Below are 27,480 nucleotides of genomic sequence, written 5' to 3' on the forward strand. Positions count from 1 at the left end.
TGTTTTCATGAGACAAAATAAACAGTAACATTAAAGAGCAGCATTAAGGACTACTGGCAGGAGTTACTTATAGCACTTGAAAACCACTTGAGTGTCACCCGGTGTCCCCAAGGCACTTGAGGCTCACAGGGCTAACCAGATACATGCAAGTCTGCCAGACTACCAGCAGGATTTTGCCTGGTCAGCTGTCAGTCTTGCTTACCCTGTGAGTGAGTCACTGACCTCTCTCCAGTCAGCTGTGAGCAAGGTGCCTGCAGTATCCAGGGGAACAGCAAAATTAGCACTGGCTACCTGACTGTTGCTGCTCTCACTGAAGGACAACAGTAAGATCTCCTACCATCACTGCTGCTGGCTGAGACAGGCTGACAGGGCAGCTCCAAGGAGGTTTCTTTCCAGGCTCCTGGGCTCACTTTCAGGGATGTTGGATGATGCCCAGACCTGCTTGGCCAGGCACTTCTACTGGCTTAATGATGGACATGAGGAAACTCCTTCCTCAGGAATGTGGGGCAGGGCACCAGAGAAGTGGAGATCCCCATGCTGGGCAGCTTTCAAGGCTCAGGAGAGCCTTGAACTGACTGCAGTTACTACAGTCTTGCTCCGAGCAGGATGTTTGGATGGAGAACTCCTGCAGAAGGACCTGCCACTGCTGAGGTCCTGTGATTTGTTCAACAAAAAGGTGGTCTTGGATTTTTTTGCTTTATAGAAAATGTTTTGAAACAAGGTCCACTGAGCTAACAGAAACCTACAGTTAATACTTCACCATGCCAAGTGAAGACCACGTACAGCTCAGCAGGGGGCACAAACACAAATACAGCCTGTGCGATAACCTCGCAGCAGCTCACAGCTGTCTCTAATGCCCTCTGATAAAGCCGAGCAGTTTTGCACGGTGCTACAGTGACTCGTGTAAACCTGAAGCCAGGGTTATACACGGTGTTACCGGGTGTCCTGCCGGAAAGCCAGGCGGAGAAGAGGGGTGCGTGTCCAGGAGCCAGCTCCGGTGTGAGGAGAGACGCTGGTGGAGGCCAGCGGGATGCTGGAAGGGATGCTGGGGTGGGATGATGGGGAGGGATGCCGGGGTGGGATTATGGGGAGGGATGCTGGGGAGGGATGCTGGGGTGGGATGATGGGGAGGGATGATGAGGAAGGGATGCTGGGGTGGGATGCTGGGGAGGAATGATGAGGGAGGGATGCCGGGGTGGGTTGATGGGGTGGGATGCTGGGGGAGGGATGCCGGGGGAGAGATGATGAGGGAGGGTTGACGGGGTGGGATGCTGGGGGAGGGATGCTGGGGAGGGATGCCGGCTTGGGATGCTGCGGAGGGATGCTGGGGGAGGGGTGGCGGGACGGGATGGCGGGGGAGGGACGGCAGGGAGGGACGCTGGGGCGCGATGACGAGGAGGGGAAGCCGGGGAGGAGGAGGACGCGGGGAGGGCTGCGGGGGCCGGGGGCGGGATGCCGGGGCGGGCGGCTCTTTCGGCGGCGGCAGGCGGGTCCCAGGGCCCGGGGCCGCCCCCCGCGGGCGGAGCAGCCCCCGCCCCCCGCCCGTCCCCGTCCCCCGTCGGCGGCGCGGAGCGGGGCGGGCGGCGCTCCCCGCCAGCGCAGCGGCATGAAGGAGCCGTCGCTGCCCGGCACCTCGCTGCAGCGGGCCTGCCGCCTCCTCGTCGCCTTCTGCGCCCTGCACCTCTCCGCCACGCTGCTGTACTACCTGGCGGGCAGCGCCCTGGGGCCGCCGGGCAGCCCCGAGCCGCCGCCGCGCCTCCCGCCGCCCGCCAGCCTCTCGCTGCCGCCGTCCCGCCCGCCGCCCGGCCCGGCCCCGGCCCCCTGCCCCGGCACCTCCCCGCTGCTCGGTGAGCGCTCCCCGGGGATGGCGAGCGGGGGGGTCGGGGGTGGGGGGGGCGCCGCTTCTCGCTCTGCGACCTCCCCGAGGGGCCCGGGAGGCAGCGCGCGTCGCGGGCGGGCGACGGTGTCCCCGTCCCGGTGAGGCTCGGTAGGGTCTGTCCCCGTGGGGACGGTGTCCCCCGGTCCCGGAGTGGCTAGGTAGGGTCTCTCCCCGCAGGGACGGTGCCCCCGGTCCCGGTGAGGCTCCACAGGGTCTCTCCCCGCGGCGGACGGTGCCCCCGGTCCCGGAGCGGCTCGGCAGGGCCAGTCCCCGCGGGTGCGACAGCGGCACGGTGCCCGGCCCAGGGGCATTGTGGGAGAATCCCGGGGGGATGCTCGCCCGGCCTCCCCGTCCCGTGTAGGTTTCTGTCAGGTTGAGGCTGGGTAATTTCCTCCGGGAGCTCTACCCAAAGCGCTCCTCTTGCGCAACCCTCGCAGGAAGGATCGGCCGGGCTGTTTTGCGCTCTCGCAGCCTTTTGTGTGCGCCGGGGACCTGAAAAGCGCTGCGAGGCAGAGCCATGAATACAGTTGTAACGCATCCCGTCGGCGCTTCCCACGTTTTTTTTTTCTGGCCCTGTGATACAGTATCCTGATACGTGGCAGCCTGGTGTCTGTTTTATCTGCACCAGAGCTGTGCTTCCCGCAAGCCTTTCCCGGGACCACCGCGATGCTGGGAGGCAGCCCGCCGGTGCTCTCATTTTGAGGCGGGTCACCTCGAGCTGTTTGATCCGCTGGCTCTGTCACAAGGCGAAGTGAAATTTCAGCTTTTTTCCAAGGCTGTTGCCCACCTTGCTGTTTGTAGCAGCGGCTCCCTAAACGGACCCTCCCGTGGTGTAGGTGGAATTGGTTACCTGGACCTGCTGATGTTCTAGTTGGACAGAGACCTGGCCACAAGCTGTTTGGGGTCTGGATACTGGGGATCGTCTCGTGCCATGTTGGCACAGGCGCCTTTATCGCCAGAGACCACGAGGAAAGAGGCTTTTGAGAAGCTACCTGTGGTTTTCAGTTTATGAAACTGACACAAATTCAGAGTTTCTCTCTTTGCTGGCTGGTCAGCTGTTTATGGATCAATGTATGTAAATTACAAATGACTGGTTTGTTATTTTAGGAAGGTGGGTTTGAGGTCACTAAAAGGAACTGTGCTATGGGGTTGGGGTTTTTTTTGTTGGTATTGTTTTTGATTCATATCTTTCACTTTTTCCCCCTAAAAATCTTCAAGTTGAAAGCAGCTGTGCAAGCCTGTCCTCTTGGAGTGGATGTGGGAGCTCTTTATGCATATGGCTTTGCTTTAAATGGTCTCCACTTAGCCCGATCCTCTCAGGAGTGAGTCATGTGCTTTTGAAATGCCTGCAGTTTAGAGAAATGCTCTTAGTGTCCCCAGGATTCAAAGCATTATCAGAGTTAGTTGTTGCTGAAAGATCAGTTCAAATATTTTATACCATTTTTGTAACATCCTAAGTGCAATTTGCAGAATCCGCCAAAGGCCAAATGAGACTGTTGAAAGTGGTTACGGAGTTTAGAGTGAGAGCCACAGGGCCAAGTAGAAAGAGGCCTTTCACAATGTAGGCAAATAGTTTCTAGCTGTGCGACCTGCAGTACTTGTGGGGTGCATGCATTCAGACGCAGGCTGGCACCATCATGGCTTCAAAGCCAGCATGTAGATGTGAAACCTGATGGGTATTCCATTTTTTTCCTACTCTTTCCAGCTTTTGATAGCAAACAGCATTTGTAAAACAATCCTGCTGTGCCTCAGATGTTGGTCAGAGCCGAGTCTGCCCTGATCAACATCTCATATCTCTAAGGCCAGTGATGGGGGGTGGAGAGGTATACACTCCACAGGCATTTCCGACGCTTAATTCACCCGTCCACAATTAAAAAAAAAACTCTTCTTTTTGTGCACAAAACTCCTTATCAGTATGAACATTACAAGCAGGAAACAGCAAGCACCCTCCTGTGATTCCCACCTTCCCAATGCCATGGAGAACTGCCCTAGTGGGAACAGGTAGCTCCAGCTGCCCTGTTCCCTCTGCATTAACATAAATTTGTTGAAATGTACCTCACCCTTTTTTTTTTTTTTTTTTTAATATTTTCTTCCCCTGTCTTCCCCCTTGTTGCTGGGAAGCATGTGGCAAATCACACAGGACAGGTGTGACTGAGCTGCTTGGGCTTTTTGAACGGTTAAATAGCCAGGTACTCATTTCAGAGGCCCTGAGTTTTCTCTCTAGCAATGTTTAGAGAGAGTAGTTTAGAGTCACTGCCGTCTGGCTCTGCAGCAAATACATTAGCTGAATGAGATTTAATCTCTACAAGAAGCTGCCAAATTTAAAATGCTTTTATGGTTCACTTGCCTTTATTTATAATTTAAAAGCATAAGTCAGGGCTGAGGAAATAATACCATAATTCAACTTTGAATTAAAAGTCCTTGAGAGCTACAAAATTCTCTAATACAAGGTATTATAAGCATTTTGAATTTATGCTCCAGTTTAGAGCTGTATGCCAAAGAGTTCTTAAATGCGGTATTGAGAAGCAGAGCCTGCTTGCTGCCATGAAATTTCAACCTCTGAGAAGACCAAAAGCAAGTAAATCCAGATATATCCTGAAGGTGTCCACTCCCCAAATTGATATGTTCTTTAGGAGCTGGGAAAAAAGAAAGTGTTTTTTCTTTTTTTTTTTTAATGAAAAGTTTAAGAAGTTGCCCTATAGGAGTAGTATGTATGTTGTCCTAAGTGCTTTTAAAACAGTGAAGTCCTTTCCTTCTACCTTTTCCATGAGGTCTTGGTGTTTTGGTGATGAGCTTGTTATGTACCTGCTGTTTTCAGGAGAGAGTGGAGAATTGGGCAGGTTCTTTGGTATGAAGATGCCTCTCCAAGAGCTCCCCTTCAAGCAGTGTTTTTCTTTTAGTGCCAGAAGTCTACCAAGTAGAATCTAATGGACAGGCTTATCTGTATTTCAGGGATATCATTTTCAAGTCCTGCCTGATCAAAAACACGTGTTGTTTATGGAGGTTATTTTAGAATACAGCTGCCTCCTTCAGCATTTTTTACCTTCGTCTAGATGCCGTGTGCGGCTGTTACAGGATGGCAGACTGAAGAGATGTGTTTTTACCCTTTCATGGCAAAGATGGCTCAACTGCGCTAAACACATGACAGTCAAGTGTCTGGCTGAATAGCTTTTCACCCTAAACCCAAACAATTAAGGGATATTGACAAATAAAACAAAATAAAACAAAACAAAAAAACACCAAAAGAAACCCCTAATTTAATATACGAACCAGTGAACTGTCCAAAGCACACACCACTAGAGAGGCACTATTTTGCAGTAATGTTTAAAAAAGAATACAGTTTCCAAGTGGCTATTTGGTGGGAGATCTTGGCCATGCAAGAAAAACAACTTTTTCTTTGAGATGCCAGAGTCCCGCTTAGAAACTGATGCTACCCACTGTTTGTAAGGCATGTTTAAAAATCCAGACATTGACAGAAAGAGGCTTCTTTGCCCAGCTGGAGTGGGGAGGACCTATGGCATGGGCTTTCTCTTTGATGCATAACTTCGGATTCCTGTCTAGTCAGTGCGAACAGTCACTCTAAACTGTAGAGGGTGAAGATAAGTGCTGAGGGTATTCTGATGCTTTCAGGCTCGTTCAGAGGTAGACTGTCAAATCAGTGGTGATGCTTAGTGCCTGTATCAAAGAAGTTATTAGAGGTTATGGGCTGCTTGAGAGGTCAGTGAGTTTACAAGCAATCTAGTTTGAGGATCCTGTGTATGTGGACATAGCATGGGGAGGGGTAAAGGATGTTTTAGTACTGGCAGAGTCCTAGCAGATCATGATTTGGTAGGGTTGGCATGCCTGGGATCTGGTTCCTATCACATAGCCCACCTGGATTCATGGGCTTTCTGTCTCGCTGTGGGGACTTCATGCTTCAGAAACCAGGGGCTTCCAAATCCGTGGGTCACTTAACGATACCAAGCAGTGGAGAAGGCATTTGCTTACACACGGTATCAACCCCTCCTCTCATATGAACTTAAACTCTTGTCTGCTTTGCTTTATTTTTGTTTTATTGAACCTGTCCAATGCAGCTGCTGTCTCTTCTCCCTCTGCCTCCCTTCCGGCTAGGGTGCTACAGGCATTACTTTGCTCCTGGTTGAACGCTGGGGTTGTGCTGTGTCCCTCCTCTGCCTTGTTTTGAAAAAGTAAAACAGAAACTCAAAAGAGAAGAGCGTGGAGAGAGCTGGGGGAGGGGGAGCTAACACGTGAACCAGTTTGATCAAAGTTGGTCTTCCTTGGCCTCAAAAGAGAGGTTGAGAAACTGTGTTAAACTTTTCCAAAGAATATGTTTAAGATGTTTGGCAGGGAGCAGCTGCACGATCCTGGCAACGCTGCCGACAGCTCTGCCACTACCCGTGTAGCTGGGAGCACGTCGTACCTCTGTAGCACAGGCTTTGTCGGCAGGCAGGGAGCAGCGTGTCTGGTGAAAGCATCCTTAGCATCCTCTTCTCTGGTCAAAGTGAAGGTCAAGGACTGTTAATGGGACTTGCAAACTCACTTAGAAAGGTACTGTGCCTTCCTGGAAAGCAGCTGTTTCAGGGTCACGGCACAACAGACGGGATGTGCTGGGGATAAAAAGAAAGTTTTCCATTTGGCGCATCTAGTTTTCTATAACGTGTTTGTTTCTCTGCCAGTGGTTGATCTGAGGCAACAGCTAATTTCTGTGGAACCTGGGCCAAGATTGTGTTTTTTTCAGAAAGAGACAGACGCTTGCAGCTTCCTGGACTGCACTTGGATGTAGAATTCAGTTAAACTTGCAACTTTTCTCTTGTGTTGTGGAGCTGCTTAGTCTGACTTCACTTAACATATGGAGGACATAGTTGCTGTAATGAGGACCCCCTCCACCCCAAAGCATAGGGGGCTGAGGCTGCCTGGTCCTAAGCAGGGAGGTGCTCCGAGTCTGGTGGCCTCACAAGTGAGCCCAAGGTGCTAGACTGGGCTGCTGGACTCCACCACTCACCTCTTCTCCTCACCGGAGGACCTTCCTCTCCAGCCATCACCTTGCATCTACAGCTCCCCTCCCTCCCTCCTGCACACCCTTCTCTGTGGGGCAGGAGGGTTTTGGGACAGAGCCACCCAGTTCACAACAGTGCTGCAGTGGTGGGGCCAGAGGTCTGGGTTTTTCTGGGATGCAGATGGAGCTGTCAGTGTCCAGCTTGCCCCTGTCTCTCCAGGGCATCCCCACCAGGACAGTGTTTTCCTTTGTGCAAATCAGTGCCTAGATCTCCTGCCTGCAAGAAGATGTGTTTAGTGAGCCACACGTGGATTAACTCTCCAGACGTGTGGATTAGCATCTTCAGACATGGTCAAGCAGCGGCCATGGCCACTGGTAATTCTGGAGCACAGCAAACAGCCTTTCCAGCTGCCTCCTGGCTGCAGCTGACTTGCAGGAGCTTGGGGCAGTCCCCAAGCCCCTGCAGATGTTTGTCTGAAAGAGAGCGGCTTCTATCACCTCTCCTACCCAAGGTCCCCAGGCTGGGGTGCCGCTGGACTTGCTTTGAGGGCATTTACCTGCAAACGTGTCTCCCTGATGCTGGAGACATCCTTGTAAAGACTTTACAAGATGGCTTTCTGCATACCTGTTCTGCTTGGGAGCAGCAGTGTTTCAGCAGCCACCTCCCCTGGCACGCAATGCCCTGCTCTTGTCCTCCTCGCTTCCCAACCTCCCCGGTGCCGGCAGCACCTTATGCTTTTGGGGGTGCCCAAGCCCTGGCTGAGTTTCAGCCAGACAGATGCACTTCTGCCTCACCTGGCACCTGGTGCTCACTTGTTCTATTTGGGGAGCGCACCCCAGCCCCAGGGCAGTGCGGGATCCAGGTGCAGCCACCGCCGCTGGGATGGGATCAGGCACGGGGTCTGCCTTTTGACTTGGAGCTGCTCCTGGGATGCCACTCAGCCCAGGAGAGCTGCCCATCCCGCCCTGCGGTAGGGCGAGGAGTTCCTGGTGGGGGGCAGCTCAGCCTTTTTTCTGATCTGGGCCTCTCTGTTTATTTGTTTTGAGTTTGCTGTTCGAGGGCCTGGAATTTAATTTTGCAGCAGCAGAGAGCGGGGCTAATCGCATGCAGATTGCCCCACTCAAAGGGAGACTGGTTCAAACCCACTTCAGTGAGCATGTGCTGGATTTGAGCCACCGATAAGGGCTTTTGCTTCTCTTCCAAAAGTACCTTCTTGTGGAAATGAAGGTCTTTCTTAGTTTTTTTTAAAGACATCGTACGCTAGCATGATGCCTTGTGTTGGAATAGGCAGCATTTGGGGTTGCACTAAGAAATCTTGTTCTCCGGCTGCGGTTGCTCAGTTAATCAGGCAAACCTGCCATTTTGCAGATCCAATGTTGCCAGTGTGTGCAATGCATCCTCATGTTTTTCAGCCTGTTTCTCTTTGGGGTCCATGGTTGCAGATGCCAGACGCTGTGTGAGCCCACCCAGGACCCTTGCATCAGCGTAGCAGGTATCTGTAAGAGAATGAAACTTCACAAGCATAGACCAGCCAAAGAAAACATATCCCACTCCTTGGAAAGGCTTTTTTTCCCCTCGCTGAGATATTTCTAGCCAGACAGAAGGAATTTTTTTTTTTTTTTTAATAGTTCTTGAGGGAGTGAGAGCTGCAGGCAGCAGCTGCCAGCCACTTTGCAAGGAAACAGAGATGTCCCCGTGGTTGTTTTGGCTGGTGGGTTGCATGCCAGGACAGAAGGCTGCTTGGAGGACCCAGCTGAGTGAGGTGATGTGCTAGGGCCGTCCCATCCGTGGGTCCTGCCTACCCACCACGGAGCTGAACCCCAGTTCAAGCTTGGCTGGTGCCGCCTGCGTAGGTGCTGGCACAGCTCTGGAGTTTAGCTGATTTTAAAAGGAAATACTTGCTTTGCTGAGCCGTGGGATGCAGCTACCTGGCTGCCCTGGAGCTGCCACGAAAGTCTGGGGGCTGAGGGAACCCCTGCTCCACAGCCTGGGGACTTGCCCCCCTGTTTTCCGGGGTGGAGCTGTTGGGTTTTTTTTCTCAGCCAGGGGACTTCTCTTTTCTGCTGGGCCCCTGCAAAGAGAGAGGGTTTTTTTTTCTCCTTTCTGTGATTTCTGCTTTTCTCTTCCAGCTTTCCTTTTGCATGAGGTTTGTCTGAGCATGGCAGTGTGGGTGTGCACATGGTTTGGCAGCTGGAGAACAGTGCCCGGCTCTTGGCCTCGGCCATGGAAATGTTCTTTTCTGCTCTATTTGGGGAAAGATGTTTTCCACCCTCTGTGCTACACACTTTTGCTTTCAATTCTCACTAAATTAAATATCTGAGATTTGTGCCCAGTTTAAAGCACACAGGTGGATTTTGCTGATTTTCCCAGTGATGTGTGTGGGAGGGTAATTCAGTCTGCTAGATCACCTTTCCAAACCTGCCCATGAACTCAGCTGCCCTCCTTCATATTTCCTTCTGCTAGGGCTGCCCTGCATTTCTGGGTAAGGGTTTTTCCCCTCGATCAATCGCACTTGAACCCCACCAGGGCCTCCCTTTGTGGCTGATGCCCCATGCTGTATCACCTACGACCAGCTTCTTGGATGTGTGTGGCCCCACCCTGTCCACAGCTCTCCTGGGGATGTAAGAGTATAATTCTGTCTCTGCAGGCCATTGCTGCTTGAGTTTTCCTAGCACTTCCAGAATCTATGGTCCAGGGAGGCCGGAGCAGGGTCGTGAATCATTGTAGCATCAGGCTGAGTGAATTCTGGGCTTTCAGCATGAGGGTCCCCTGATTTGAGTCAGCAGGATGAGCACTGGAGAGGACACGTGCTGGCAGCCTCATGCAGCAAGAGGTTTAGCTGTTGCGGCAAGCATGCGTGGCTGTTGGGTAGTGAAGGATGAGAAAATCACTGGTGGTGTGAGCCAGGTTCCTGAGGCTGGAGTGCTCCACTGCCTCTGGCATTTTGCAAGCCTCGCCTTTTGCTTCATGTGAGAAGCTGCTTCCTGTTTTGTGTGCACAGCAACCGGTATTTGTGCCTGCCCAACACTTTTCCTGTGCACCTTCCCTATCAGCAGAAATGCTTCTGGGGGTCAGAGATGAGGGGCCGGGAAGGTGTTGGCTTTTTTTTATGGATATCTCTCTTACCCTACCACTGCCACCCCAACCCTCCTTTTACAACCTCTGAAGTGTTTCGATGTGATGCTGTGGTTTTGCAAGCTTCTGACAGTAGTTTATTCATGTTTTCAAGGTTTTCTTTTGCTAAAAATGTATGTTGGCGGCTTTTGAGGCTGCTCTGTTGAAGTTCTGTACCTCTGAACTCAAGAGGTGTCTGCCTACAAATCCTGGGCTGGACAGGTGACTGGAACTGCAAGTCCATGTAGGTCAGTCATGCCTGTCTGTTTTTAGCAGGGACTCTGTACAGCTCCTGTGTCAGGCAGTCACCTTGAAAAGATTGAGATGGAGTGAATCGGGCTGGAAAGTTTACCTAGTAAACATGGATAGGGATATAGTTTTTGGCTGATGGGACAGCACTCAGAGCAAACTTCACACATTTCCTTGATATCAAGCAGATCATGTCCTGAGTCAGTGTCTGTGGGAGACTGGGGCTGCTTGCTCTCCAGGTAGTAAAATTTTAGTCAAAATTATTTAAAATTAGCAACCGGAACTGTTTCTGCTCACCAGTTGGAAATCTTGTGTTTGCAGATTTGTCTTTATCATTGTCCTGCCTGAGAAGTGAACTGAAAGCATCGGTTTGCAGCTGGTGGTATTTGGCTTTTGCTTTTGTCAGCCCATGCCTTTATGGCGTCTAGTTTGTTTTAGCTGTTCTGTATTTGAAAACAGCCAATTCAAGTTTTTTACGTTTTCGTATTCTTACTGACACTGTTGAATGTATTAACCAGGTGAGTCACATCCAGCCAGACCTGGAGGCGGCTACCTTGCTGTACATGTGCCGGCATCAGTGCCTGGGGTCTTCTCACGGACCTGCATGTTGTCTGTGTCCCTTGGGGCAGCATTTGCAAGGTGTGCTGCCTGTAAAACTGATTTGATTCTCTGAAGATTTAAAGCAGTACAGATAATTTCTCACCAGTCTCCTTCAAGACTCTGAAACTATTAAATTTCTGGAGCTGTTTTTTATCATGAATGCATTTTACTTTCCCATTTTTTCGTTGCTGGGGTTCCAGCCTCTTGAAGGTAAACAAGAGGAAGGTGGGATGAGAGGTCTGTGTTTGGCCCCAGGGGCTGGCAACAAGTGGCAGACTGCAAAAAGCCATGCTTGCACTGTCCAGAAGCTTGTGTTTGTCCTTGCCCAGCTGGAGCTCGCAAGCCTCCAGCAGACACTTCCCCTGTAAATTCAACTAAATGGGACACTTTCCTTTCCTCCCCGCTAATGCTGCACATGAATGCACATCCCCCGGGCTGACGCGGTTCACACTTATTTCATGGGAGCAGCACCTGGGAGCCGGGACCACAGCCCACGCTGGTGCTGGCTGGGATGGCCAGCGCCTGGGAAGCCGGCTGGGCTGGCATGGCCTCAAGAAGGGATGTGCTGCTTCTGCACTGCTGCCTCCTGCAGCGTCCCACCAGGCTGGTCCCGCTGCTGGTGGCAAGGTGTGTGAGCAAGGCAGTGAAATAACAGACCTGGGCATGGATGCCCAGTGTAATCCCATTCCCTGGCCATGGGCAGCACAATACCTTCTGCTGCATTAGGTGCACAAAAGTGCATCATCCTAACTGTGAGTGCTGGTCTCCTAGCGGGGTGATGCTGCAGGGCAGAGGGATGGGCAAGGGAAGCACATGTGGAGGTGAATTGAGGTCAGAATCATTCTGGGAGAGCCCTTGCCACCGTGGCAGGGAAGCGATAACCAAATTCAGAGGAAAAGGTGCACTCTCCCCCTCCGGCCCCTGCTGGGCTCGCTGCTGTGATGCCTCTTCCCTGCCTGACCCACCAGCGTGGGGATGGCTGTGCCTGGCCCAATCCTACCACCTCTATCTGAGCTCTCATCCCAGTCATGCTGCTGCATGTTCCTTCCTGCCCCAGTTCCTCCCATTCTTCCCTCTTCCGCTGCGAAGCATCCTTCCAGCTCTCCCTGCAAGCTGCCTTTCAGCCAGAGAGGCTGTGGCTCCAGCCATGCAGCCGCAGGGCAGGCATCCGCAGGACCCAGCTTGCGCCGTGAGGCAACTGTGCAGGAATATTGGGGTGCAGCTGGGAACCCTGGGGGTGCTGAGAGCATGGACAGGCTGATCCCACAGCCTAGGCTCTGAGAAATCCCTGCCTCCACCTTGTGTGAGAGGGAACCTTGCCAACATAGCTGTTTAACCTGTGCAAAATGGAGTGATCAGGAGATCCCCATGGGTCCTGCCCGTGATGCTGGTTTCAGCAAGCTCTTGCCTGCACTGTGCAGGCAGTGAATCCAGCACCAAAGCTTCCTGTGGGGCTGCCTCTGCCTGCTTAGCCAGTCTCCTTTTTGCCATCTCCTACCTGAATAAACCCAGGTTTGTGGAGCTGCACAACTGAACTAAAGTAGCTTCTTCTAGATAAATGACCAGGGAATGTATTATGAGCCTGGAGCATTATTTCTCCTGTTCAGTAGTCACATGTTGGGGTATGCACAAGGTTGATTGTGGCTGCTACTGTCTTTTAGAGCTCTAAAAATCGCTCTTGTCTCCTCAGCTCACTCACACACTTTTGTGTGCACGTGCCAGCGGCCTGGGGATCTCATCAGCAAATGCAGAGGAGGTGGTAGCCCTAGAAAACTTGTGCGAGTACGTGCATGCACACACGTGCATGTGTTCACTCCTAGGTGGAGGGCCAGGGTGCAGCAGCCAGGTCTTTAAGGAGTGATCCCCAGCCATGTGTTTATGTTGAAGACCTTCTGCTTTATGCACAAGGGCCTCAGCATCCCCACCCCCTGTAGAGCATTTTTTGGGAGATGAGCTGCAGCGAGAGAGATCTTTCTGTGGGCAGCTACCACACTTATTAGGAGTTTTCAGCAAGTCTTTTCATGAGGGATGGAGTAGCAAATACTACAGATAGGTCAGCCTGGATGTTAAGAGAGGGCATTCACAAAAGGGTTGTGGTTCGCAATGCTGTGTGTAGCCCCAGACCCATGAATAAGGTGTACAGGAAAGATTGATTTGGAGCCAGTGTGGCAAGGGAGAGAAACCCTGGTAAGCAAATCACAATGTGAGCTGAAATCTTGCAAAGTAGGTCTCATTGGCCATATCAGTCCCTCAAGCGGTCACTGCTCTCTCTCCCTGAGCTCAGCCTTGAGCAGCTCAGAGGCTGCCATCCTCTCTGTCGTGCCAGGGGTCCTCTTGGTTTTACACATCAGTTTTGGTACAGATTATTTTGGCAGTTTCAAAATCTGCTGCTATTGAAACTGCATAGGAATTGCCAACCTACATGCAAATCTGGGTTATTTTTTTTTTAGCAGCTCTGGTACAGGACTTATATGAAATAATGGGCATGCCTACAGAACACTGAAAGTATCTATAAGGAAAAAGAAAACCAAACAAGAAAGGGGGTTTTGTTCACTTTGCATGTGGCTAGCATTGGCATAAGTAATGTCATTGGTAGGAAAAAAGGGCTGTTTTTGAAGTGCTGGGCTCTGAGGTGTATGAGGGCACAGAGGATGATACCTTTTTCTAGACCGGTTTTGTAGTGCACATGACAGTGGGAGTGCAGCTGTTGGTTTACTATGCAGATAGGAGGACTTCCAAGACTCATTCAGCATCAGCAACTTGTTCGGGGTCTGGTTCCAAGAGGCTACAGCGTTTGTGGGTTTGCTGTGATTGGTGTTGTGTGGTTGCTTTGGGTGGGGTTGGTCCAAGCTTCAAAACCTCCATGCACTGCTGGGATTTTGTTTGGATCCAAACCTCTGGTTTTAAAAAAATAAAAACAAAATGGAAAAACAATGTGTGTAAAGGATGTGTGCTCAGAGAAACAGATTGTGTGTGCTAACTTGCTTTCTGTTGTGCCTTTCTTCCAGTTGGTGCACTGCGTGTGGAGTTTTCCCAGCCTGTGAACCTAGACGAAGTGGCGAGAATAAACCCAGAGGTTAAAGCAGGAGGTCGTTTTGCTCCAAAGGATTGTGTAGCACTGCAGAAAGTAGCAATAATCATACCGTTCAGGAACCGAGAGGAACATCTGAAGTACTGGCTTTATTACCTGCACCCAATTCTACAGAGGCAGCAGCTAGATTATGGAGTATATGTTATCAACCAGGTAAGATGCTGAAGACACAGGGCTTTATAATGCTCTTGTAAGAGTGCCTGTGTGCCCTAGAACAGAGGAATGGTTGCTTTATAGTGGGCTGGCAGGCAGGGATAAGGTTACTTTAGCACCACAAAAAAAAAAAAATAAGTGGAAAAGAGCATGAGTAGAGAAACCACTTGCTGAGGAGAGGAAAAAACCCTCGTAGCACAACTAATTTTAATTTCTCTTTCCAAGTGTTCCTTTTCCCAACAACTGCAGGAATTGCATACAAAGATCTTGAAAGTGACAAGGTAGCATTAATGCCTTATTTGGCATTGGATGTCCCATAAGCTGTAGGATTTCACTTACTTTCTTGAACAACTTCTGTTCATGGTAGTAATATTGCACAAAGTGTCAGGATGCAGAAAGCAAAGCTGTGGCAGTGGAGTAGGTGAGTGATTGTCTTCAGGTAAAGAGAAACAAGTAGTGTTAGGGGGATGTTGGTTTTTTTTTCTCAATATCTGATGACCTTAGACTTGTCTTTTAAAAAAAAAAAGGCATATTTCACTCCAGACAAGCTGTCTTAATTTATACCATAATGATGGTTAAATAGATGGTGTTTTTCACGCTTGCGAAAGCTGAAAATCTGTACAAAGCTGCATGATCTGCAGCGTGAAAGGGCACATGCAGTTCTGAGAGCTCCCCCAGCAGAGACCCGTGGCTGGACAATCTCACGGCACAGTTTCTCTCTGGGTTTTCCTCAGATCTGTAAAAGCTGAGATGAAGGAACATGCTTCTTTAAATGTAGCTTCTTAAATTTGTGGGTCAGCTGATGTGCTTGGGCATATCAAACACCATGAATAATTGACATGGTTGCCCAAGCGATAAATTTCCTCTCAGAATTGAAAGTAGGGTGAAACCTTTTTCTAGAGAGAAAACCAATACTCTGTTACTGCTATTTCTCTTACTCTACTGATTTCTAGGGTGCCAGTGATCTGTGCAAAAGCGATTAGTGGTAGCCCCCAGGCATAGCAGCCAAGATGCTCTGGTCTCTGCAGCCAACTGTGCTTGTGGCCTGGGAGCCAGGTCACTGAGGACACGGTGTTTCTGCAGAGTGCGGACTGGCACGCTGTGCCCTGAAATTAAGCCCTGTAAGGAAACCCCTCCTATGTAATGCAACGAGCGGCTGGTGCCACTGCAGTCCAGCAACGTGGGGCCAGCCCCAGCCCTTCATCCTTTAAGCTGCATGTCCTTGCACGTACAGTGTCTGTGCAAGTTCCTTGTGCCATAAGGCTGCTTGAGCCACAGTCCCCACAGATCACTGGGGTGCAGGTGGGTGAGGGTGGCAGAGCAGCATGCCTTTGGTTTTTCAGTGTGACTCGGAAACAAGGATGCAGTGTGTTTTCCAGCAGTGATCCTGTGGTGGGTTTGCTGCTTTCCCGGGCAGACGTAGCTCAGCGCTGGCTCTGTGGAGCACTAGGGAGAGCTGCCCACCCATGATCCAGGGCCACTGCTTGTGGGCAAGTGGGCATCTCCAACACAAAGACCTAGTGGTGCAGCTAGAGGTGGTTATTTCCCCACCAGTGATGTTCAAGGGTAAGGAAAATGAGCGGCCCTATCATGTAGAGCCGTGCTGGCACCCGTGAAGGCTTACAGTGTCCAAAGCCTGGTTTGAGTTCCTCCTGCTGCTGCAATGGTGCATGCTAGCTTGCGTTGCTCTGCGTTGCTGGCTCCTCCTCTACTCTGGTCCTGTCCTCCAGTGCTAGGGCTGTGGGGCTCTCTGTGTGCTCTAAAGTTAACTCTCACAAAAATTACTGCAGCAAATGTTTGTTTCAGACGCATCCCTTGAGCAAAGTTGGAGCGGGAGTGGCATCCAGTGCACATCCAGCAGTCAGATGTAGGTTAGCAAGTAATACTGCTTGGTTTGTAAAATAAACACGCTCCTTCTGCATGCCTGTAATAAACAGTGTCTGGAAAAGGCAGAATGGTCACTGGTAGTGAACGCACTAGGTGCATCTCTCAAGGGTCAGTGGGAACATTGAATAGAAAGAGTTGCAGAAGATGTATTAATTCTGACAGAATTGCAGTAGGAAAAAGGTCTGTATTTCTCTGCTGTCTTGACAATTGCTTTTCTCTTTTTCTTGTCTGTCCTTCCCTTTGCATCTGCCCTCCTTTTTTTTATTTTCTTTTTCCTTCTAGTGGGGAAATATTACCTTTACTTGTTAATCCTGTCTATAGCAAAGCAATCACTGAAGCAAGGAGAATTACTGTGTGATGTGGTTCTTACACGCTGCCTACGTGCTCTTCTGTGCTCTGCATCTCATAGAAAGAAAAAGGAGCGCTGAGCCCTGCTACTGCTGCACTGGTAATGTCAAACTTCTTCCTTTCAGCGCAATGTGTTTCCGTCACAAGTCCATTGTGTCTCCACCATGCTGTTCTTGCGTGCCTGAATGCCTCAGAGTAGGACTTGGCTCAAGTCAGGGGGATGATGTTTTGCAAAATGTCCAGTGTGTAACAGGAGTCAGTGGAAAATGTATGTTGTTCTTTACCCTCTGCACCCCACCCACAGCAAAACCCAAACTCGACACATGGAGTAGCAGTTGTAGGATTTTTTAGATAGATCTGAGATGAGGACACACAGCTGGGAGTGCTTTTTGTAGCACTTATTTGATGCTATGCAAGCTTGATTTGATCAAATGAGAAGGCAGCGATGAATTTGTGATATCTCTCTCAGTCCTGCTCACTCCTGCTGTCACCTACATGCTCTCCAGTGCCTTCAAGCCATAGTCACCTGGGTGCTCAGGTCTAGAAATGAGTTTTCTTGCTGCAGTTCAGCCTGTGCAAATGCCCATACAGTGAAACTGAAGTACAGGAAAAGAGGAGACTCAGCAAATTCCCTGAAAACTGTGCAGTTATTCAGCAGTTTTCCACTGGCCCCTGACATTACCTGCAGTGTCCTCAACAACAGTTTTCCAGAGTGTGCGTGCGTGCATGTGATTGTGGAGTGGTTTGGGCTTCACATTTATTCATGTTATTTTGCAGGGGGTAACAGGACTCCCCAGGTATGTGGGCAAAGGAAGGAATTGTGCTTGGCTCCTGCTTACTCTCTTAGTGGTGGGGGAGGCGAGTTTGCCTTGTGGCTGCTCTCTCCTGTTGTAGTGGTGCTAAGGCCTCAAAACACCCTCTGACAGAGAAACAGCAATGTCCTCTGTTGTCTCTGCATGGCCCTGGAAATCTTGTTTCCACCTACCCGAGTCCACTGGCACATGAACTTCCACTTGGACGTGGTGCATGTGGTTCAGGCTGTTTTGGGGGTTCCCTGACTTAGCTAGCAGCCTCTTGCTGGACATGGTGGAACTCTTCTAGACAACTAGAAACACATATCCTGATCATCATGTGCCCAAGACCTGGCAAGTTTAAAATCCAAGTGAGAGAGATGTAGCCATTGGTCCTCTGCATTGCTATGCTGTCTGCAGGAGGAATCACAGAGCCGCCTCCTACATGGAAGAGGCAAGACAAAACTGGGACAGATGGCTTCTTGCTGATTGGCAAGCCCTTTAGGCTGAGTGACAGTTCCAAAAACCTCCATTTTATTTGCCTGGCAATAGAAAAAGGTAGCATCCTTTGATAGGTCTGGCTGAGCAAACTAGATTCAGCAAAAGTAAGGGATGGGAAGTGAAAAAAACTGGATTTTTTTTTTTGCTTGAGCTGATAATCTCCAGGACTGAGAAGGAGTCAGCATCAGACCCTGAAGGACTGGAGGCAGCAGGTTTTCTCGTGGACTGAGAAATGAGGTGGACTTGGATGTGCTGGTAGAGGCACAGGTAGTGAAATTAGGAGCCAGAAACAGGTGCTAGCTGCCAGCACTGAACTCAGGCATGGGTTAAGTTTCAGGACAAGAGAATGCAGGGAAAATATTGTCAGGGTAAAAAAACAGCAAAAATGTGCTCGCAGTACATCTTCTGTAGTTGAAACCCTAGGAAATAAGTGTGGAGGCTACCCCAAGAGCTTGGCAACAATGTCAAAACAGCAGCCCCTGTGTGCTGCCTAGCTTTTCAGGATGATGCCACTCTGTCCAAGCAAGTCCAAGCAGATCCATTTCCTTGTGGCTGATAACAGGGAGCCTCTGTTGGGCTGAAGAGCTGTGAAGCACAGAGAGCTGAAGGCTTCTTCAGTTCTGTTTTATCTGTTCCTCTGAGGGTTGCCTGTGGTACTGTGCCCTGCGATCACCTGGGAGGAACAGCAGCACAGAAAGGAGATTTCCCAACTCTGCCTTTTTTTTTCCTCGAAAAAGTTGGGGATTAGTCCAAGGTGGAAGCCTGCAGCACGTTTTGAGTTTTTGAGAGATTTTAATCGTAGATGCTTGTTTGCAGCATGCCAGTGGTTCCACTTTGCCTTATGTAAAGAAGCAGAACTTTCTGCAGAAAACAAACCCACTTGTCGGTTTGTTTTTTTTTTTCTCTGGTAAACACTGTAATGTCCTGCATACCTCATGGTCAGAAAACCAATGTCCTGCTCTCAAAGAAGCCGCAATTAATAACAGCCTTGCAAGGTTTGATGCATGAACTACCTGCTTGCTGAAATTTTACTAAAAAACATCTTGGAGAGGGGGGTTTGTTTTCTTTGTTTCATTTTGATTTTTTTTCACCCAGGACTTTTGGATTTTGTGAAGCTATGGGGTCATTTGGGAGGACAGCAGCAGTGCCCACATGAAGTGTTTGCTGTGTGTCTGGTCTCTTAATATGCCCAGGGTTGCAGTGGTGGGTGAGGCGGCAGGAAGAGTCCTTCATGCTCTTGGTCAGGTCACTGCTCTGTGCTTTGGGGTTTTTCAGGATGCGATTTAAAAATTGCATCATCTTGTAACATTGTTAAATCCCCAGGTGTCACTCAGAAGAGTTAGAAGCTACCTGAAAGTGTGGATTAATTATGTCTGAGGCTCTGCTAGTAACAAAACCGGTGTGAAGTGCCCTTTGCTTTAAAATTTCACTAAGAAAAGAGCAGCCAAAGGGTGTGAAATACTTTCCTAGACTGGACCCAGCAGGTGCTTTGAGGTGTGAGCAGACTGCACTTTGCAGCAGCACAGGAAAAAGTACCCCTTGGGACTATGGAACTGAGCCTGGATTTGGTGCTGTGGGACCTGAGAAGCACTCCACAGCTGAGGCTGGGGGAAGAAAACCCTCTGATCTCACAGCCTAAGCTGCTCCCTCTCCCCAGCCTCTTTGATCCACTTGCCTTCATTTTCTGCACTTAAGCTTTCACTGTTTTTGGTTATGCGTGATGGTGATCATCTTCCCACCACCTTAGTTATTGCATTGAACCCTTTCTGTTTTGGGTGAGGATGCTGAGAATTTGCTCAGATCCTCCTCCGCAAAGCTCACTTCTCCCTGTGAAGTCATTTATGCCTGAGGCAGGTGATGAATGCTTTTGAAAACCTTGGTTTGACAATTGCATGTTAAAACCTTCATTTGAAAGGTATTTTTGGCTGTTTCAAGAGCCTGTTGGCTCTCCCACCGCAGGTCCATTAACCAGTCTGGATTAAACAGTTTCCAAACTGCCTATTTATTAACTAGCCATTTGGGATGAGGTGATATTTTAAGCTGCTGCTCCTTAGGCACAGTATTTTATCTGTCCTTGGTTCATGTCCCACTCTGGATGTGGGTACCAGAGGGTGGGGGGAGTGGCTTGTACAGTGGGAGAGTCCTTTGGCTCAACATGGCTCTGAGGTGGTGGAAAGGGAAATGTAGGGCATGGTAGAAGACAGGGTTTGGCAGTCATGGTTTTCAGGCTGGCAAAAAAAAATTAGCCTCTTTCAGCAATACCTTGTTAGTTCTCTTACGCCTGCTCTGTTCCCCTACACAGGGTTTGGGTTTGAAGCTTCTGATGCAAAGCTGGGTCCTGGACTGGAAACCCTTGCTCTTAAACCACTGGTGTTCTCGGGTTAGTGGCTGTGATCCTGTTGTTTTACGAAAGTACTCAAGCAATTTGCGAGCCTGTACTTGTGCTCAAAGCCACATATGCTTTTGAAACATTTCTGCCTGAGAGAAGCCAAACTGATTTCTCCTTGGGCACCTCATTGCTTGGAGAGTGGAGAGTTTCCTGCCCCGCTGTTTGCGGGGCCCTTTGTTAACTGCACCTGCCGTGGGATAAATGTGCCCTGCTGTGGTGTCAGCTCTTTTCATGGTGACAGCCCTCCTGGTTTTGTTTCCTGGAGAGTCTCCGGTATGGATGGTGGGTCGCGCGGCAGAGGAGCAGCAAGGAAGGGGCTGTGCACCACCGCAGGTGGTGGCAGTCAGCGTGCCAGCGATAGCCCTTGCAGGAAGTGGCTCTCACCGGGCTGCCGTACAGCAAATAAGGCTGTATGTCACAGCCACATGCTGAGCCACCAGTTCCCTATCCAGGGCCCTAGGGACATCCTGCTCCTGTGTGCACATGGCTGCCCAGGGCTTGGCATGGGAGCAGGAGTGAGCATCAAAGCGTCAGACCTTAGCTCCTGGTGCTACTCCGTTCTTGGCAAATTGGGTCTGGTGTGAGTTCTCTGCTGCTGAGCAGAGGCTGCACCATGGTCCCACAGCCATCTCTGGCAGAGCTTAGGAGGAGAGTGCCAGAATGCTGGCCACGGAAAGGTTTTGCTCCATGGTCCTTTTCCTGGCTGTCAGCTAAAGCATTGCCAAGGTTTCTTTATGTAGCAAGGGTCCCTTCTTCTAGAGGAGCTTGACTTTCTTTGCTGCCTTGGGAAGCCTCAGCTGCTTGCCCTGGTGGACTGTAAACTCAATCACAAAATTCAGTGCTGAAGTGCCTGTGCATGGAGTGACCACTCAGCACGAAACCTGTCCTCTAGGAGCCTACATCGATCTGAGCCAGGTCCAGACTTAGAATCATAGAATAACCAGGTTGGAAGAGACCCACCAGATCATCAAGTCCAAGCATTCCTATCAAACACTAAACCATGTCCCTTAGCACCTCGTCCACCTGTGCCGTAAACACCTCCAGGGAAGGTGAATCAACCACCTCCCTGGGCAGCCTGTTCCAGTGCCCAATGACCCTTTCTGTGAAGAATTTTTTCCTAATGTCCAGCCTAAACCTCCCCTGGCGGAGCTTGAGGCCATTCCCTCTTGTCCTGTCCCCTGTCACTTGGGAGAAGAGGCCAACTCTCTCCTCTCTACAACCTCCTCTCAGGTAGTTATAGAGAGCAAGGAGGTGTCCCCTCAGCCTCCTCTTCTCCAGGCTAAACAACCCCAGCTCTCTCAGCCGCTCCTCGTAAGACCTGCTCTCCAGCCCCTTCACCAGCTTTGTTGCTCTTCTCTGAACTCGCTCCAGAGCCTCAACATCCTTCTTGTGCTGAGGGGCCCAGAACTGAACACAGGATTCGAGGAGTGGTCTCACCAGTGCCGAGTACAGAAGGAGAATAACCTCCCTGGACCTGCTGGTCATGCCGTTTCTGATACAAGCCAAGATGCCATTGGCCTTCTTGGCCACCTGGGCACACTGCTGGCTCATGTTCAGTTGCTGTCAACCAAAACCCCCAGGTCCCTCTCCTCCAGGCAGCTTTCTAGACAGACTTCTCCTAGTCTGTGGCACTGCATAGGGTTGTTGTGCCCCAAGCCTCAGCAGTTTCAGTTGCCCCTATGGTTTTGCACCTGGCTCAGATGCAGTCATCCCACAGGTGGCATTTGGGGGTTGCTCACTGTGGATGACCAGTGCGGGCTGTGGGGAGGGCGCTTGGGCTCAAGCTCAGTCCATCACAGGCATGCCAACCCAGTGCAGTGACAGTGGTGTCCAGTGACTGGTAAGAAACTGCTGATATCAACTCTTAAATTTACATCACTTAACTGTTCTTTCCTTTTTTTTTTTAACTAGGATGGAGAAGAAGAATTTAACCGTGCTAAGCTGCTGAATATAGGATTCACAGAGGCTTTGAAAGAGTATGACTACAATTGCTTTGTGTTTAGTGATGTAGACCTCATCCCAATGGATGACAGGAACATCTACAAATGTTACAGCCAGCCACGGCACCTCTCTGTATCCATGGATAAATTCGGATTTCGGTGAGACACCTTTTGGAGGGGCATTTTGTTCCAAATATCACCATGAGCCTAGCAGGCCAGGCACAGTGCTATATATCCCCACCCACCACTGAAAGCATGGGAAAATGCCTCTGGCAAAAGCCTGTCTTGGCGTGTGAGTCCCTGCAGGGAGCGAGTGGTTGCAAGCAGGATCGGCTGAAGGGCAGGAAGAGGGGAGAAGCGCAGCTGAGCAGTTTATTAAAATTCACAGCATCTGGAAAGTGAAACAGGCAAGGAAAAAGTAAGAGCCCATCATTTTGCAGATGCCTGCGTATCTCTTCTTGTGTTTCAGGCTGGAAGCTGGAAGGCAGCTAGTGTTTCCACCCAGTCTGAAAAGTGAGACACTCTCACAGAGAGAATTATGTGCAGCTTTAAAAAGACTGCATCAGACGCTATTTTAAGAGCAAAATGAAATATTTTTGGCTGTTCAGTTTTGGGCCACTGAGGGACCTACCCTGGCATCCAAGAGCAATACGAAATGAAATGCTGTTCAGCATACATTTAGGTTCAGTGAGCCTCTGCAAACAAAAACATGTCTTGCTTTTCTTTTTTAATCCCAAATCCCCAAGGCAGTGTTTAAAAGCTCATCTATAAAGTGAAAACTGATCACGACCCCACGGTGGTCAGTGGTGCTAAAGATGCAGCAGAGGCTTGGTGGCAGGACCCCTGTATGTCTCCACCCCAGACCAAGCTCTTCTTGGCGCAGGACTGTTGCTGCCACTACAGAATATTTTTCTTGCAGCTAGTGAAGCTTAGAGCAGAAATGCAGGCCTCAGGAGTTTCTTCTGCTTGTTGAAGCAGAGACAAGGTCTGCACTAGGTCCTGCTCATCCCTGCATGTGCCCTTTCCTGGTGCTGTGGGTCTGAATTTCATCTATCCCTGATCCCCAAGTGAGTCGTCCCCCATTTCAAGCAGTAGCTGTTCGGCTTTGTGTGTGCAAGGTCACGCTACTGGCTCAGTTTTGGGCTGCAAGCTTTCCTTTGGGACACTGGGGAACATGGAAGCAAGTGATAGAGCTGCAGAAAGAGAAGGCTCTGCATCACCTTCAATGCCTCACTGATCTCTTGCTGTTCCTGGGGCGTGCATGTCACCCATCTGTCCTGTGGTGAGGTGACGTGCATCTCACCAGCCTGTACTTTAAAGACGGTGTGCTTCTTAGTAAAAGGCTGCAGGCACTGCCAATTGCAAGATACTTCCTAGCTGTATTTGGGACTGAGCCCACCAGTTCCCTTTGCCTTGGCAAAGTGAGTCCAGGGCACCAAAACATGTGCTGCTCCCTGATGCAGGGATGCACTTTGTAGTGAGTGGTGGGTGGGCTGGGGTGAAGGGCAGTAGCCCTTCGCTGCTGGGGAGGCTGCTCCTTGGCTAGTACCTCTTCTTCTTTAATAGCCTTTTCTCTCCGCTTCCAGGTTGCCTTACAATCAGTATTTTGGAGGTGTGTCTGCCTTGAGCAAAGAGCAGTTCACAAAGATCAACGGGTTCCCGAACAATTACTGGGGCTGGGGTGGTGAAGATGATGACATTTATAACAGGTAAATATATACTTGCCTTGACACCCAGGGTGCCTCTAGGGTGGGTTTGAGCACAAACCTGCTGCTCTTACCCAAATGTGGAGGGGTGCAGGGTGTCTTTTCACCTAGATGGCAGGAGCCTCAACTCCAAATGTTCCTACTGGGTGCTGGCATCCTATTTTGCAGCTCCTAAGCTGTGCTGGGGAGTGGGTTTGGCTGAAAAAATCCCATCCGTGACAGTGCATCACACTTCTGGGCTTCCCAGCACTGGCCAAAAGAAGGAAATCTGGGGCAGTGGAGAAGACCTTGACTCACATAGCCCCACACAGCCCCAGGCTTGCCTAGGTCTGCAGCCTGATAGTTGATTCCTTTGTTCCCAGGAGAGCTTCATTTGTCAGGCTGTAAGCATCTCTAAATAACACTGTGAGCCATTGCTTCCTGCTCAGAAGGAGCCAAGCAAGACTGAGAACTGCAGAAGAGGAAGGTGTTTGCATAGGGTGGCCTGGGACCACCTCAGCCTGAAGACTCGGGCAGAGGGTGGACATGGGGTTGTGCCACCTTACAGCTTCGCATCCCCAGGGCAGTTGTTTTGAGAAATCATCATGGTGAGCTCAGATTTGGGAAGACCTCTTCATGTTTCTCAGTGGCAAAACCTCTCTGAATGGTCTGAGCTCTTCACATCTTCAGGAACCAAATAAGGGGGGAAGGTAATTCAAAGCAAGGTAGCAGTCTGCTGTTTTTAGCATACTCAGGTTTTGAGAAGGCAAAGGACGAGAGGGAATGGCCTCAAGGGCCGCCAGGGGAGGTTCAGGCTGGACATTAGGAAAAAAATTTTTCATGGAAAGGGTCACTGGGCACTGGAACAGGCTGCCCAGGGAGGTGGTTGAGTCACCTTCCCTGGAGGTGTGGACGGGGTGCTAAGGGGCATGGTTTAGTGTTTGATAGGAATGGTTGGACTCGATGATCTGATGGGTCTTTTCCAACCTGGTGATTCTATGATATAGAAATGACAAAGGGGAAGAAATGGTACCTTTTCAGCATTGTTGTCCATGAACTGCAGGTGCCTTGCAGACACCATGCAAAGAAAGACAGGCCGGTCCCAGCTGGGACAGCTGTGGTTGTAGCCATGTGTGTCCCCATGCTGCCTCACCACCATTCACTTCAGTTTCTACCAGCACTGCAGCTTTCACAACCCAAAAAAAACCTCCCCACCCCCTACAATTCTCTGCTGGCTCCTTTCCAGGTGGGTTAAAAACTAGATGCCTGCCATTCAAATTCCAGTCTGCAGCCTGAAGCAATGTTAATGTGGGCGTTGGAGGAGCTGGTGGTGCAAGTGAGGGTGTGGTGAATTACCAAATCCTTGGCGTTGACCCGGGACGTTTCTTTTCCGCATGCTAAGTGCCTGTGTGGAAAGGGACCGGCTTTTCCCACCTCCTTTCATTGTTAGCAAGCCTGGAATCGCACTAACATCCTCATCGGAAAAATGCAACCCCCCAAATCAATGGTAATTTGTGGAAGGTGTGGTAAAGCATCTCACATCCTTCAGCTACCAGGGGTGTTTAATGTAATTGCGTTTTACAGGCTGGTATTTAAAGGCATGGGCATATCCCGTCCAGATGCCATCATTGGGAAGTGCAGAATGATTCGACATTCCCGGGACAGGAAGAATGAGCCCAACCCTGAAAGGTGCGTCTCCCCCGATCCCTTGCTGTCCTCTGTTCCCTGCGTAAACTGACCTCTTCCCTCGCCAGTTTATTACCACATGACAGATCTTCTCCCCAAGATTTCACTATGGCACAAAAGCTTCTCACCTTTTTTTTCTTAAACGCAGCAAGTTAATCTAAGCAATTCTTTCCAGCTTGTCTTTGGTATATAAAACCTGTGCTCAGGTGCAGAGCTGGGAAAGGACCTGTGCTATTTAAAAGCCTAAAATTTGACCCCATGGGGATGCTTTTGCCCACTGCTCAGGGCAGCCAAATCTGGGAGTTTATGGGACCCATACTGACACTGGGGTTGCCCTTTAAACACCGGAGATAGGCCTAAAAGGCTATAAAAATGTCATGTGAAGTTTGGGTATTTAACATTTTTTTTCCTCTTTCTTTGTGGCGTTTACCTCTGCCCCTCTTCCTTTGTTGTTTTATTATTTTTTCCCCTTCTTCCTCAGGTTTGACCGAATTGCTCACACAAGGGAGACAATGAGCTCTGACGGCTTAAATTCACTGTCCTACAAGGTGTTAAGGACTGAAAAGTACCCTCTGTATACAAAAATCACAGTGGATATTGGCTCGCCAAAAAGCTAACATCACAGACACAAGAGAGACTTTGCCTGTGTTTCTAGGCCATCTGGCCTCACTGATGCTTTATATCTGCTGGTTTTATAACAGTTGTGATGAACAAAAAAAAAAAAAAGAGACTACTTTTGGTATGCCAAAGCATTTCCAAATCAGTTGGACAAGTACTTCTTTTCTTTTTTTTTTTGTTTTAACTCCAGACTTGACTTTAAACAACTTTCTAGCTCTCTGTTGTTTTGTGAGACCAGAAGCTGTAAATATTTACTTTGCCAGAAAATGTTGAATCGGATCTATTTGTTGCAGTGCTCCCCAAGATGAGTTAATCGCTGGACCCAAATTTTACTGATACGACTGTGATGCATCCCTGCCCATCATGTTTTGATATTTTGAATGAGGTGGATGAAAACATTCCTTTTAATGGTTTTAATCCTTTTAATAGTTTTACTTTATGAAGGACTGTAAAATGCTGCTAAAATTGTAAAAGTTTACGCTTTGTTTGTATTAGATTTTTTTAAATGGTGACAATATCTTTTTTTTTTTTTCTCATAGTTACCAAAACAAACATCTTCTCTGTGTGCAGAGCAAGTGTTGAACAATCAAGCCTGGGTTAAATGAATGTTATTGTTTCTTTTAATATCAAAGGAGGCTTTGAATGAGTGGAGCCAGTTTATCAGAATTTGCCAGTGAGCTCTCTATATAGGGTGGGGACCACAGAGATGGCATATGCAAAAGCCACTGGCTTTAAATAACCTCAGTTCTGGATGTGGTAGTGATTTTTTGCCTCAGCACACCACCACATTTTTTTGGGAGGTGAGGTGGGGGGGTTGGTTTTGTGGTTTTTTTTTCACGAAATAAAGATGATTGAATTTAATTGCATGATGAAATGATGGCCTTAAAATTTGCTAACTCTTGTTAATAGTGGTAGAAAGTTACCCCACTATTTAAACATTGAAGCTTCCTAAAACCAAAATTTTTCTTGCAACATGTGTAAAACTTGAATTCATATATTACTTTTGTAGTTGTTGTAACACTTTAATAACTTCTTGCAGTAATTTGTATATCATAAGCAGTGTATTTAATACCAGATTAAACTAGGGTGCAGCATAATAGGATATGATTTAAGGCCTCCTTTGTCTTTGGACTAGTAGGCTTTTTATGTGCATCATTACATGTAAGCCATGTCTTATATTTGCTCTGTGTATTTGTCCATTAAATCTCCTGCGGTGCTGAGATATTCACAGTAGGGCTGACATCCAATCAATTTTTCTTTTCCTGAAGCCCGTTGCAATGTGTGTCTATTGGGAAACTCCCTTCTGATTTTCCCAGGCTTGGAGAGTCATGCATGTTTCAGAGTACTACTTCTTGTCGGTGCATCAGGGCACCACCTGTACAGACATCGTGCTTTTCATGATCCAGTTAAAGCCTCAAGCGCTGACACCCTTGGAGCTGGTTTAAGTTATTTAAAGCTCTCAGCCAGAACCGAATACCAGCTCTTGACCACAGCAATTTGCACTTCCTTGGCCTGTGCTGAAGGCTGTTGAAATCAGGGACATGCTCATAGT

General features: G+C 49.4%; 1 protein-coding gene across 1 annotated transcript; it reads left to right on the plus strand.

Moving 5' to 3' along the window:
* Positions 1 to 1,561: 1,561 nt before the first annotated feature.
* Positions 1,562 to 27,175, plus strand: B4GALT1 (beta-1,4-galactosyltransferase 1). Its single transcript, XM_069879941.1, has 6 exons — positions 1,562 to 1,847; positions 13,848 to 14,083; positions 21,911 to 22,098; positions 23,526 to 23,648; positions 25,209 to 25,313; positions 25,792 to 27,175. Exons 1-6 carry the CDS (start codon positions 1,607 to 1,609, stop codon positions 25,925 to 25,927), a joined length of 1,029 nt encoding a protein of 342 aa, XP_069736042.1. The 5' UTR covers positions 1,562 to 1,606; the 3' UTR covers positions 25,928 to 27,175.
* The last annotated feature ends 305 nt before the right edge of the window (positions 27,176 to 27,480 follow it).

This window comes from Phaenicophaeus curvirostris, chromosome Z, assembly GCF_032191515.1.
Source record: "Phaenicophaeus curvirostris isolate KB17595 chromosome Z, BPBGC_Pcur_1.0, whole genome shotgun sequence".
Lineage (NCBI taxonomy): Eukaryota > Metazoa > Chordata > Aves > Cuculiformes > Cuculidae > Phaenicophaeus > Phaenicophaeus curvirostris.

Excerpts from the sequence above, each read along its gene's own strand:
- B4GALT1 (XM_069879941.1), top strand. The coding sequence starts at position 1,607 with ATGAAGGAGCCGTCGCTGCCCGGCACCTCGCTGCAGCGGGCCTGCCGC. Across the intron at positions 1,848-13,847 it reads CGGCACCTCCCCGCTGCTCG|TTGGTGCACTGCGTGTGGAG; the intron begins GTGAGCGCTCCC and ends CCTTTCTTCCAG. Across the intron at positions 22,099-23,525 it reads ATGGATAAATTCGGATTTCG|GTTGCCTTACAATCAGTATT; the intron begins GTGAGACACCTT and ends CTCCGCTTCCAG.